Below are 15,135 nucleotides of genomic sequence, written 5' to 3' on the forward strand. Positions count from 1 at the left end.
GAAGCCTCAGGCCACAAGGAGAAGGACCATACACAGCAGAGCAGATTCCAATACTCCAGTAAGGTGCAAAGGGAAAGCACAGGAGAATTCAAAGAAACCAAGGTGAAAAAACGTTTCTTGGTATGTGACTTCCCATTTGCTCGCCCAAATAAACACTTGATTACACCAAACCAAAAGGGACTTTCACCACTTACCTACGTTACCTCTCCTTATATCCTCTACACACACCAACTTTCCTTTGCTCCTCAACCCTATTTTGACAAATTTCACAGCTACGGAAAAGTTGAAATGATTGTACAATGAAATACAAGTATACCTCTCACCTGGCTAGACCAGTTATTAACACTTTGTCACATTTGCTTTATCTCTATGTGTGTGTGTATATATGTATACAGACACACACTTTAAATTTTTTTTTTTTTTTTTTTTTTTTACTGAATCATTTGAAAATAAGGTGCAGACTTGGCCGGGCATGTTGGCTCAGGCCTATAATCCTAACACTTTGGGAGGCCAAGGCAGGCGGATCACCTGAGGTCAGGAGTTCAAGACCAGCCTAGCCAACATGGTGAAATCCCATCTCTACTAAAATACAAAAATTAGCCAGGCATGATGGGGGGTGCCTGTAATCCCAGGTAATTGGGAGGCTGAGATGGGAGAATCGCTTGAACCCGGGAGACAGTGGTTGCAGTGAGCCAAGAAAGCTGCAGACATCATGCTTACTTTAGACAGAGCTGAGAGAAACTTCTTCAAACTCTTTCTAAGATCTGCCCTGAAATATCCTGCATATAAAACTACAAGCTGGATATGACCTAAATCAGAGAGATAATCATAGCTAAATTCCTACAGATATGAACTAATGTGTCCAATATGTACGCGTAACTTCTACCTCACTTTACTTTTTATAGATTATGGGATAATCATCACAGCATATATTAGTGCCACTGATACGAACATAATTTCATGCAGTGGGGGGTGCAGAACAGAAACTAGAAGATCTGGCCCATCTCATGCCTCAATTTTCAGTTATTATGTTCTACTGTGCCTTGGGCTCCTTATTTGTGAAATGTGGCTAATAATACACCAACTCTCCTCCTTACTAGGTTCTGCAGAGAGAATAAAGGGCCGGTAGACTAGGTAAATGGATAATAAATACAAGGAAAGGCATATGCACAGTACTGCATAAGCTGTTCTACACGTACAAACTGGTTTAATGTCTGGTGTCATATAACCAGTAAGTTGACTTCATTTAAAGAAAAAGAAACTACTACTTTGTTGGGTTAAACCACAATCACACACTGCAGTATATATTAAATGCTAAAAATAAAATTCACAGAGGATAACTATAATTGCTAAAGATTTATTTTCAAAAGTACATCTTCATTAGTTTATTTTCAATACTAAAATCTTTAAGTTTGTTGTTTTAGAACATAATTTGAAATCAATATATTTTTAGGCAAATTAATTATAAAAATGAATGCATAACATGTTTGATTATGCTGTATTTCAATTTAATTTCTAGATTTCTTCCCTCACTGAAAAAATATCTGAGGGCCCACTAGGTAACATGGTAAGCCCAAGCTGCATAATTTTGACCAAGTGCTCACTTTTCTTTTCTGTTTTTTTTTTTTTTGTTTGTTTGTTTTTTTGAGACAGAGTCTCACTCTGTCACCCAGGTTGGAGTGCAGTGGCAAGATCTCAGCTCACTAAAATCTCTGCCTCCCAGGTTCAAGTGATTCTCCTGCCTCAGCCTCCTGAGTAGCTGGGATTACAGGTGCACACTACCACGCCCAGCTGATTTTTATATTTTAAGTAGAGATGGGGTTTCACCATGTTGGTCAGGCTGGTCTCGAACTCCTGACCTTGTGATCTGCCCGCCTCGGCCTCCCAAAGTGATGGGATTACAGGCGTGAGCCACTGCACCCGGCCCAAGTGTTCACTTTCATACAATTTACACAAATAACTAAGATATGTAAGACTGCAGTGTGGCCAGGATGGTAAACATAATTACTATTTACCAATACCTAGCTTTTCATAACTTTCTGGACACACAGAAAACTATATTTCTAGGAGGGGCCATAATACAATAAATGAACTGTAAGCAGAACCAATGTCACTTCTGGTCTAAGACAGTAAAAATTCCAACTTTTATCTCTCCCTTCCCTTCCTAAAACCATAAACTGAGACAGTGGGAGCTCAAAAGGTCACCACTCTCCACGGATCTTTTCATCATCACTTGAAACAAGCTGCCCAGGAAAGTCATGATCTCAACAGCAGGCTTTGCCACAAAATAAGGAAAAAATCTGAACATGATAGGCCACAGAAATGTCAGGACTTTGCATTTGCTCATTTGACTGTCTGAATTATCAAAATAGAGCCTAGCCTATGCTGACTACTACAGCCTCAAGGACCGCCTGACACAAAACAGAAGCTCAATAAATAAGTATAGAATGAATGGATGGATAGATGAATAGTTCATATAAATATGGAACAATATGGAAATCTGGACTCTAATTCCACCATTTGCTAGCTGGATGACCAGGGCAACTTACTTAACTACAGCTCACTCACCACCTCATCAACAGACTTGGGCCAGTAACAATATTTACCTCAAAGGGTTACTTAGAATTAAACGAGTTAGAGCATATAAAAAGCACTCAGAATAGTTGCCAACACATTAAAAAGCGCTTAATACATGTTTACATCTAAACAAGCAAATACAAGGAATGGGATTACTGTCAGGTTGGTTTTCTAATATCTGAAAATGTCACCACTAAAAATTATTTCCAGTTAAATACAACATGCCTCAGTTGAATTTGCTATTTGAAAGAAAGAAAATTATACCAGCATTAATTCACTGTCCTCATTTAAGACGAAATTATTTCTTCCTCTACACCTTACATAGGACTTACTTATCTAAGACAAATAGCAGAGTGAAATGACACACAGCAAAGTGAAGTGCCATAACTCAACACTCACACTTACCGCAGTAACCCTGTCTCCACCATTAGTAACCTGCTTGTAATACGGTGATCCTGAAAGAACTCTCCAGGCAGAAAGGCCACAGCTAGAAGCTTTTGACATGCCTACTTCAGCAGTTTCACATCCGCCGACCAGCAAAAGTCTAAAAAAGAGAAAAATTTTAAAAATCGATAAATTGCAAATGTAAATAAGAGCAAAACAAAGAGCAGAAACAGTCACCTTGATAAAGAAAATTTACAAAGTACTCTTAATATATGTTAAACCTAGAAGGTAAATATTTCAGAGCAAACAATCAAAAGAAAACCAAACTGTTTTTCAATTCGAATTTCACCGTATACTAAGGCTTATATATTCAGGCACCTGAAACCCAGGTGGGAAAATAGAAATGAAGAAAAAATTTAAGGCTGGCAATTGAATATCAAAAAAACTGTATCAACACCAATAAACGTTAATAGATGTGTAGCCTCACCCAGATACATTATGTATTAATTATGGCAATATATCTGATGCAATGAGGGAGCCATTACAGAATGCTAGAAAGAAATGACACCCAGGAGAGACCGAATGCGAAAGAACCACAGAGCAATAATTATACAAAAGTAAGACTGGTCGGTAGTTTAGCTGCACACTATGATTGGTTCACTTTGCTGCTTGTTACACTCCATTCACAACTGGAGGCCAGTTACCAACATGGCAAACAGCCTAACATATACTAAAAGTTAAAAGACATTACTGTGCAACCACCCTATAAACAAAGCTATTTAATAATGGAACCCCAACAGTCACAATTTTTAAAGTTACGTTCAGTACTTCTGGCAGGAACCTGTATAACAGACATCATAATCATCTGTCTAAAGAAAGAAAAAAGGTCTGAAAGTTCTGTTTACCTCCTTCTTGGCCATACCCATAGAAAAACCAAATCTTGAAAAATGTATGTTTCTACATAGAAATTGAAAGGTCAAAGAAAACACTTCATAAAGTTATTTAGAGTTGGCATATCAGACTAACTCAGTTACAAGTGACGTCAACTAAAGCTAACTTTAAAAGTTATAAAATTATAAATATCAGTACCTCGTGACATAACACCATGAGCTCTCAATACTGAGCCTTCAAGACCAGTGACGGTGTATGCCCAAGGTAGTCAAAAGCACTATATTATTATAGAAAGCAACACCTGGCTTCTGTTAACTTTGTTCACCTTGTGTGGTAGGCCACACAATGGCCCCCAAAAGATGCCCGTGTCCTAATCGTTGCAGCCTGTGAATATGTTCTATTACATGGATGTAAGGTTGTAGATGGAATTAGGGTTGCTAACCAAATGACTTTAGAGTATCCTGAATTATTCAGGTGGCCCCAAAGTAATCACAAGGATCCTTAAAGGTAGAAAGGGGCAGCAGAAGAGTCAATGTCAGAGTAATGTAATGTGACACTCAACTGGCCACCACTGGCTTTGAAGGTAGAAGGGGCCACAAGCCAAGGAATCTGGGCAGCTTCCAGAAGCCGGAAAAGGCAACAACAAAATAGATTCTCCCCAGCCTCCAGAAAAGAACACAGCCCTGCGGATATGTTTGATTTTAGCCCAGTGAGACCCATTTCAGACTTCTGATCTCCAGGACTGCAGGGTAAGTTTGTGTTATATCACCAAGTTTGTTATTCATAGAAAATGAATATATACCTTTTTTCCTTCCTAGTCCCAAACTCAGATGACCTGTCACACTCTAATGCCACCAAAAGCCCTTTTCTCATCTGACTACTCACTTTCTAAAGTGTTTCTGAACTAAGCTAATGATAACAATTAAAGAACTCATCTGTACCATATACTCTTAGATCTAAATTTTTCAAAACCGTACAAAATCCTTCTCAATTTAATTATGAAGTGTAGCCGAACTCAAAATCTCAAAATCCATAAAGTAACTTAAACGCACTTTCTTCACAGAAACACAACTTGAGCCTTCACACAAAGCCTTTTCCCTACTGCCTTTATATGTGGCTCTAACAAATTTTCATCTCAGCAAATTGAAAGCAAAAAACTTTGCGAAGATGCCTTGTAGCAACCTATTTGGGCTGTTCCTACCCTAAGCAAATCCTTAGAGCTAACATGTAATTAACCCTGCTCACCAGCGCAAAAGAGATTGTGGTCCAAAGTCTTAGACTAGCAGTATAAGTATTACTTGCCCAGAGCATTCATTCTTCTCAAATGATTCTATTACAGTAAACTATTTCCCAAAAAAAGGGGGGATATATCTAGTGCAGATAAAATCATATTATCCCTCAGAATCTAACTCTCAATTTGGAGAAAATATTGATGAAAACAGAAAAATAAACAACACTACAAAGATGCAATCAACAAAAACTAGACAGTGAGAAACTAAAAAATAAATAGCCTGGGTTTTCTTTCAGAACCCACATACACAAAATCAAAGCAAAAGAGCAACAGATAGAAGGAGGAAATGGAGAGCAGATCAATGAATTAAAAGTAAACACAGGCTGGGTGCAGTGGCTCATGTCTGTCATCCCAAAACTTTATTAGTGACCAAGGGTTCAAGATCAGCCTAGGCAACATAGTGAGATCTCATCTCTACAAAAAAAATTAGCCAGGTGTAGTCATAGGAACCTACAGTCTCAGCTACTCGGGAGGCTGAGGTGGGAGAACTGCCTGAGGCCAGGAGTTCCGAAGTTGTAGTGGGCCATAATTGTGCCACTGAACTCCAGCCTGGGTGACAGAGTGAGTGAGACCCTGTCTAAAAAAGAGACGGGGGAAAGGGAGAACATAGTCTGGATATTTGAAGATATTGACAGATTATTGTTAATTATTTTGGATGTGCTAATGGTATCATGTTTATGTTTTAGAGTCCTTATTTTGTAGAATACACACTGAAATATTTATAGATGAAATAATACGCTGTCCAGGATTTGCTTCAATATAATCCAGGGAAGGGTGGATAGGGAAATGGCTGGGTATACAGGTGAAATGAGACTGGCCATGAGCTGACTGTTGAAACTGAGTAACAGACACTAAGGAGTCAGTATACTATTCTACTTTTATACATGCTTCAAATTTTACATAAATTTCTTTCTCAAAAGTCCATTTGATAGGAAAAAATCCTCTGAATAGATAGAAACAAAAGGGGTAATTTGGAAAATCCAAAGTTCAGAATTTAATCACAATGTTTTTTCAATCCGAAAACATGTGATTCCTAAAATATACCTTTAAAAACTAGTAACCTCTATTTGAAAAAATAATCACTATTTGAGAATTCAATAAATTCCCAAAAGGCCACTGTAAAACAGTTCCTTGATAACTGAAATAATGTCACTTTGATCAATGTTCAATGTATATATTTGTGTTAAAAACATATAATAAACGTTTATTTATAACATATAATTTCTACTAATTAAATTTATGTTAACATATGTATGAAACTTTAAGTTGGCTGACTACTGAAGGAGTTACAGACCTAAGTGATAATCCAGATTTTTTATGTCCTGGGTATTGGAAGACACTTCCTCAGTATGAATTCTGACAAAGAGCATAGCCATGCATAGATTAAATTGGCTACAAAACATTAAGATCCCCTGAGAACAAAAGGGATTCAGTATCTGTTCCCAGCCTTTCCTCCATTCATGCCAGACTGAAGAATAAGTAGGAAAGCAGCAGAATGATGAAACGAATCATGTGCTGTTCCAATCAGACAGACAGCAGCTTTAGGACACTGATGCTCCAGCTCTAAGAATGCATATGTGTTCACACATCCAAGTAGGCACGGGTGCTTGAGTATGTTTAAAGGGGAAAAAATGGAGATAACTGAATCAACATCTTCACAAAACAGGCAACTGGCAGCTGCTGAGTGCAGGGCAATGTGCAGAGCACTGAGTGTACAAAGATGAACAAGGCATGCTCTCTGCATTTAAAAGCTCACTCTCTAAAACGCACACACACAAAAAAGGAAGAACACATGCGAGCATGAAATTATTGGCACAAAAGATGGCAGACCAATCTGAAGATGATAAGCCAATCTAAATCTACGAAACAGTTTTTCTTTAGTTATACATGCCAAGGGGCCAGCCTGGGAAACATGTCTCCACAACAAATATAAAAATTAGCTGGGCATGGTGGTGCATGCCTGTAGTCCCAGCTACCTGGAAGGCAGAGGCTGCAGTAAGCCAAGATCCAGGCACCACTTCAGCTTGAGTGATAGAGCAAGACTTTCTCAAAACAAACAAACAAAATCCCCAAGGGGTATCAACCCCAATTCAGACTCCATTACTTTATTATTTAATAAGACGCACAATGTTGACTAGAACTAATCTACAAGTGATCAAGAAAGTAAAAGTAAAAGCAGGCTTATGGTGATGACTGGCCAAATAAACATGCTCCATCATGATCACAGTGTTCAGAACAGCTTCCACAGCAACACTGGCCAGAAGTGAGGAGAAATAAAGTTCCACTGGTAAAACCATGTAACTTTAAAAAAAGTCAGTCAATGGGAAAGAGAAGAGTCTGAAAGTCAGCATAATATACCCAATACATGTTTGCTAAGGGGCTGTGAACTGAATGTCCACATTTCTCATTAGGAAGCACAGAGTGAAGAGGGTACAAAGACACCCATCTTCTCACTGCTTGTCCTCCCTGTATGTTTCAGCAGTAAGATACGACGAGAAAGGTGGGGAGAAGGGAAGGGTCATGGCAATGGAGGCAGGGAAAGTTGGAGTCACACTGATTAAAATGGGTAAGACAATGCTAAGCCAAGAATTTGGTATGCAGCCATAAAAAAGGATGAGTTTGCATCCTTTGTAGGGACATGGATGCAGCTGGAAACCATCATTCTTAGCAAACTATCACAAGAACAGAAAACCAAACACCGCATAGGTGGGAACTGAACTCACTCATAGGTGGGAACTGAACAATGAGAGCACTTGGACTCGGGAAGGGGAACATCACACACTGGGGCCTATCATGGGGAGGGGGGAGGAGGGAGGGATTGCATTGGGGAGTTATACATGATATAAATGATGAATTGATGGGTGCTGACGAGTTGATGGGTGCAGCACACCAACATGGCACAAGTATACATATGTGACAAACCTGCACGTTATGCACATGTACCCTAGAACTTAAAGTATAATTTAAAAAAAAAAAAAAAAGAAACATCGAGAAGAAAATTTCATGCTTGTGACAGTTATAAGAGGTGAATAAAGAGGGAGAGATACTATCTCCTTTGGTGGATATTTTAAAAATGCCAATTCCTCTTAATTTACAAATTGAATGCAATTTCACATAAAATCCTGTAAGAATTTTTCATGGAATTGAACACACTGATTTAATGAAACTAGAAAAACACAGAATTCCCATGGGAAAACAAAAGTTCTAAGAAGAGCCAACTCAGTTCATGCTGATCAATCTTTCACTTATGAGCTGGGCTTTGTGCATTTTGACCTGTAAACATTTTCCTACCCTGCCATCATTAAGACAATCTCGCTCAAATTAGACCATATTAAAATTTAAAACTTCCATCCATAAAATGAAGACTGGGCCTGTAATCCCAGCACTTTGGGAAGCCGAAGTGGGCGGATCACCTGAGCTCAAGAGTTTGAGACCACCCTGGGCAACATGGTGAAATCCCGTCTCTACTAAAATACAAAACATTATTCGGGCGTGGTGGTGTGCACCTGTAGTCCCAGCTACTCGGGAGACTGAGGCACCAGAATCGCTTGAGCCTGGGAGGCAGAGGTTGCAGTGAGCTGAGATCACTCCACTGCACTCCAGCTTGGGCTACAGAGTAAGACTCCATATCAAAAAAAAAAAAAAAAAAAAAAAATGAAGACTGGGAGAAGTTATTTACAACACATAGAACTAACAAAGTATTAATAGTATCAGTAGGCAGAATTTATAAAGATGTCCAAAAGAAAAGTAGAAAAAGGATAAGCAACAGCAAATCGCAAAAAAAGAAATCCAAAAGCCAATAATGCAAATTAAAACAACACAGATTTACACCAATCACCCTCTAGAATGTTCAGGGACCTAGCAACCCTTATAAACTACTGGAGAGATTGCAAATTGAAGCAATCATTTTGGAGCAACTTGACAATATCAAATAAATGCACACAACCAACTACCCCACAAACTCTGCTCTAAGGAAACTATAAAGAAATCCTCGCATGGGTATATTCATCTTTTGGCAAAAAAAAAAAAAAAAAAAAAAAGTTTAGTGCGAAGCTTGTCTTGTTTTTTACTTTTATTTTAGGTTTAGGGGTATATGTGCAGGGTTTTTATATGGGTAAATTGCGTGTCGCGGGGGTTTGCTGTACAGATTATTTTTTCACCCAGGTAACAAGCATAGTACTCGATAGGTAGTTTTTTGATCCTCACAGCACTATTTATAATGCTGAAAAATTAGAAATATTTCAAATGCTTAAAAGCGATGGACAAATAACCAAACAAAGTGTTCAGGAAAACATATACAAGGTGAAGGGAACAAATACAAAAATATATATTGGAAGGTCACACACCAAAATTATGACAGCTGCTTCTAGAGGGGAGAAAGTTAGACAAAAGAATGGAAGTAGGGAATGTTGTTTGTATTACTGTCTCTGATATTTATATGTTTGTGTAGTATACACACACACGTACATGTACATCTTAGGTCAAAGAAAGACACATTTAATATCTGTTAATTGAACGTAGTAGGTACGTAGGTTTACAGATGCTCCTTGACTTATGATCAGGCAACCAATAAACCTATTGTAAATGGAAAATACTATAAGTGAAAAATGGGTGTTTTATACATGTGATGGGATGTCAAAACACACAACACAATATCCAAAAAATGCTGGCAACACAGTATATAGAGTATTGTTTGCTTGCCTCATGATCTGATCACATTACCCTCGTGGTTGCACGGCAGACTGGGAGCTTCAGTTCACTGTGATACCCAGCATCATGAGAGTATCCTACACACACTGCTAACCCAGGAAAAGATCAAAATGCTAAGTACAGATTCTACTGAATGTGTATTGCTTCTGCACCACCACAAAGTGGAAAAGTCTTAAGTTAAAAAAATTGCAAGTTGGGGACCATCTGTGTATTATATTATTCTCTGTACTTCTCCTTCTCTCTCCCTTTGTTTTTAACTTGAAAAAAAAAAACATCAAGATACAATATCCCAAATTATGCACATAAATTTCTCTAGTTAATGAAGTCTAGGGGAAAAAAAAAACAGTGAATTGGCTTTAACACATTGCATCAACCCACAAGTCTAGAGAAATCCTGAAAAGGAAATTATCATATAATGTACCTTGTGATACTTTGAGGTTGTGTATACATTAATGATTATATCTTAAGTATTCTGGGACTGGGACTTACTACTAAAATAGTTATTAGATTTTTTAAGAAATTTAGTCTATAGAAGCTAACACTGTAGCAAATAATTTATATCATTAATGTTACTTGCTTTCGCATTAAATTCCTCCACCTAGAATATTTACATGCAATGGTAACCATTAGATCCTTAAATATACAGAATATTTATTTGACGTTTAAGTGCTTAATTTCAAAATAACATTTTGAAGCAAATATTTTCAAATTACCCTATGAAGATACAGTAAAATGGAATTTTTATAATACAAATTAAATCCTCTACACTAAAGCACATGGCATGGGAATTAGCAAAACTTTACTTCCCCTCAACAAAAACAAGAGAGAAAGAGAAAGAAAAAGATTATGTTTCCCAATAATCTTTGTCTTAGTCCATTTTCACGCTGCTGATAAAGATATACCCGAGACTGGGCAATTTACAAAAGAAAGAGTTTTATTGGACTTACAGTTCCACATGGCTGGGGAGGCCTCATGATCATGGTGGAAGGCAAGGAGGAGCAAGTCACATCTTATGTGGACAGCAGCAGGCAAAGAGAGCTTGTGCAGAGAAACTCCCATTTTTTTAAAACCATCAGATCTCATGAGCCCCATTCACTATCATGAGAAGAGCATAGGAAAGACCCGCCCCCATGATTCAATCATCTCCCACCAGGTCCCTCCCACAACACGTGGAAATTATGGGAGCTACAAGGTGAGATTTGGGTGCGGACACAGAGCCAAGTCATATTAATCTTCAACCTCAAATTTTATGGAAAATAGCAGGCAAATGATGGGTCTAGAATCAGGAGTATCAAGTTTAACTAACCTTTGCTTAAAAGAAACTATATAATCTTGAGACATTCCTTTCACGCCATTAATGTTTACTAAACTGCGTATAACCAATGAGGAATATGCTAAGCCACTGACGAAACCTCTTAGTAAACTATTTCTAATTTTTTGGAAATCAATGTTGAGCATAACTCTTAACTCTCACTTTTGTCCAGTATCACATATGGTGTGCTGGTTAGGGGGCCTGCATTTCTTCTGTACCTTCCTTTTCTCAAACAGCCAGGGATATGCATTCATATAGAGGAATAAATATGAGCAGAGTCCACCACAAGTAAAATAACCAGTAAGCACTGACCACTACTGCACAAGACCTCTTCAGAAACCTTTCAGTTAGGTACAAAAACAGCCTAAAAGACACATTAACTGCATGAAGGAAGAGGTCAAAGAAGGCTGCACAGCGGAGCACCAGTAAAAGGTTCATCCATTAAACAATTTCCCAGACAGATAAAGGGGTTAGGTAAAGAGCCTTCTAAGCCAAGGGCATTCTAAACCAACATGATGTACAAGAACACAGAGACGAGTTTGTAAATGCTGTGTTCAAAGAACTATAAGAACTGCAATGAGTGCTTCCAGCCTCTAAAGGACAAGAGGGAAAAAACAGGGCAGAAGGTTCCAATAGGTCCTTAACAGTACAAATATTCAGTCTAGCTAACTTCCTGGGCAAGAAGTTAATCATGCTCTACCTTCTATCACATAACAGTCATTTAAATCATACCTCCATTACTACGCTTGGAGCCATTTGGGTGCAGACACTGTGTCTAATTCATTGTTGTATCCTTTAGAGCATTTACTATGGTTGTTTCAAAAGACACATCTCTCTGGGCACTAAGTGCCAAGAACTACGGTGCCACAAAGATAAATAAGACATAGTCCTTGTCCTTGTCTTAACTTCTCTAGGCTTCAGTTCTCCCACCTGAGAAATGAAGAGGTTGAACCAAATGATGGATGAACTCTTTTCCAGCCCTAAAATTCTAAGAGTCAAAAACTCAAAGCAGGAACACAGGTATGGGACAACAAAAATGAACTGTGACTGATGGAGTGAAAAAACCTAAGGAGGAGTGAATTAAAGGAGCAAGATTAAAGGTAGAGGCCAGAGAAGAACAGGGGGTGGTATCACAGACGTGACCAGGGCAATACGAGAAAAGGCCAGTACGGGCAGAATGCAAGCCCCTAAGCAGCCGACTATACGTGATACTGACGAACTGTGAAAGTTAGTGGATACAGACATACAGTTAGACAAAGGAATAAGTTCTGGTGTTTGATAGCATAGTAGGATGACTACAGTTAATAATAATTTATCATATATTTCAAAATAGCTAGAAGAGATTTGAAATGTTCCCAACACAAAGAAATGGCAAATGTTTAGGTGATGGAGATCCTAAATACCCTGATCTGATCATTACACATTGTATACATATATTAAGATACCATGGTATCTTATGTAGCAATTTAAATTTTTTAATTAACAAAAAAAGTTACACTAAAAATTGGTTCAAGAAGAATCATAAATGGCTTATTAAGAAGGCTCTTCAATCTAATAAATGTTGGAAAAATCTGCCATCTAGTGGCTTAAAACTCCTTAAAACCAAGGAAGGAATCTGTCCAATGACCAGTGACCAATAAAGAAAAAGAAAGAAAGAAAATACTCCCCATATCCCAAAATTTAAAACTGCCTTAACCACACTTGGCAAAGTAAGGGCTCAAAAAACGTCACCTATCAATTCACAGCTAGAAGACATAACTCTTGGGAAAACTGAAATGTTCTCAATATTAATTCATTGTAGTAGATCCTAAACATTCTTTACTACAAAAATCCTGCTAGCTCAATATTTTAAACTCGCTTATCCTTATTTATTAAGGTATTTATAAGAAGAAAGCATATATAATCATGACACTTTATATTAGCAGTTCTCAGACATAACATAAGCCTCAGAATCACCTAAAAGGCTTGTTAAAATAGATTACTGGGCCACCACTCTGCAGCATTTGAATCAGGAAGTCTAGCATCGACTCCAATAATTTACATTTCTCTATATTTTTTTTTTTTTTTTTAATTTTTGAGACTGAGTCTCACTCTGTCACCCAAGCTGGAGTGCAGTGGTAGCACAATCACAGCTCACTACAGTGTACCTCCCAGGTTCAAGTGATCTTCACACCCTCAGCCTCCCAAGTAGTTGGGAATACAGGCACGTGTGTGCCTGGCTAATTTTTTTCTTTTTTTAATCTTTTGTAGAAACAGGGATCTCCCTTTATAGCCCAGGCTGGTCTCAAACTCCTAGGTACAAGTGACCTTCCTGCCTTGGCCTCCCAAAGTGCTGGGATTACAGGCATGAGCCACTGTAACCAGCCAAGAATTTGCATTTCTAACCATTTCCCCAGTTATTCTGATGATGCTGGTCAGGGACCACACTTTGAGAACCACTGCTTTACTTTATGTTTGAATCTGTTATCTGATCTCTAGAAGATACACTTTACTATAGGTCATATTATGATGCATCAGACTATTTAGTCAACATGTGCTTAAGAATAATCACAGAAAACTGATTATATTGAATGATTAATTATTAAAGATAAAATTTGGGAACTTTTCCTGGACTTCTTAGTTCATTAATGAAATCATTACTTGGCAATTTGATGACTGGGCATCATATTTAAAACTGAGTGGTACTCAGTTATAAATTTCTTAAAATACAATTTAGAGTTTGGAATCAAGAAGTATGGAAAGGCCAGGCACAGTGACTTACATATGTAATTCCAGCAGTTTGGGAGGCCCAGGCAGGAAGTTCTCTTAAAGTCAGGAGTTAGAGACCAGCTTGAGCAACATGGCAAGACCCCATTGCCTCAAAAATTTAAAAATTAGCTGGGTGTTGTGACACATACCTGTAGTCCCAGTTACTCAGAAGGCTGAGGAGGGAGGATCGTCCAGGAGGTAGAAGCTGCAGCAAGCCAAGATCACATATATCACTGCACTCATATATGAAGGACAGAGCGAGACCCTGTCTCAAAAAAAGAACTAGAAAAAAATCTACGAAGTTCAACACTCCTTACTTTCTACCTCCCAAACAGAACTAGACCCACACTCAGACAGATTGTCGGATGACATAAAACAGGGGCCAGAAAACATTTTGTGTAAAAGGCTAGATTATAAATATTTTAGGCTCTGTGGGCCATATGGTCTCTCACAACTACTAGTTTATGTCAGAGCATGAAAAAAAAACCAGACAATATGTAAAACAAAAAAAAAGTGTGGCTATGTTCCTATAAATCTTTCTTTAGAAACACTGAAATTTGAATTTCATATAATTCTCATGTATGATAAAATATTCTTTTGAGGTTTTTTTCAACAATTTAAAAAATATAAAATCTATGCTTAGAAACAGGCCACATTTGGCCCACAGGCCAAAGTTTGCCAGAGAAAAGCTTACTGGGCATGGGAATCAAAGACATGAATTTACCACTGAACAGTCATGCCATCTTAGGAAAGTTTCTTAAGCTCTAGGAGCTTAGGTTTCTCTACACACACAAGAGCAGTTATGAAACCATCTCATATTGTGATGAGTAGGATTCAGCATATATAAGTATCTGGTCATCAGTAAAGGCTCTATCAAGTTAATTTCATCTATTATAATCTTTAATTGAAGTCAATTCAATGTCAGTTCAGAAAGTGTCTAAAACTTGCAAGGTGCTAAGCTAGCAGTGTAGGAAATACTGTGTGATGAAATGAAGTATTCCCTGCCCTCATGGAGTTTACAGTCTTATGGCATTACTATATCATTAACTGGCCGCAATCTGAATACTACCTTCTTCGACCCAGCAGGCGGAGGTGATCCCATCTTACAGAAACATCTATTCTGATTCTTCGGTCACCCTGAAGAGGCGTGACCAAAGAATCACTTGTGAAATTACAGTAAGACTGTAATTTCACCAAAGAGAAGTTTGGAAAAACCCTTCCA

The 15,135-nt window shown here is 38.0% G+C and overlaps 1 protein-coding gene across 2 annotated transcripts in view; it reads right to left on the reverse strand.

Moving 5' to 3' along the window:
* NBAS (NBAS subunit of NRZ tethering complex) overlaps window positions 1-15,135 on the reverse strand; it is a 459,930-nt gene that overhangs the window by 402,627 nt on the left and 42,168 nt on the right. For both annotated transcript variants that reach the window (XM_030921163.1, XM_010354668.2), the window contains exon 10: window positions 2,983-3,121. In XM_030921163.1, the coding sequence (XP_030777023.1) occupies window positions 2,983-3,121 (139 nt within the window). The remainder of the gene's footprint in view (window positions 1-2,982; window positions 3,122-15,135) is intronic.

The sequence above is a fragment of the Rhinopithecus roxellana genome, chromosome 17 (genome assembly GCF_007565055.1).
Source record: "Rhinopithecus roxellana isolate Shanxi Qingling chromosome 17, ASM756505v1, whole genome shotgun sequence".
Taxonomy (NCBI): domain Eukaryota; kingdom Metazoa; phylum Chordata; class Mammalia; order Primates; family Cercopithecidae; genus Rhinopithecus; species Rhinopithecus roxellana.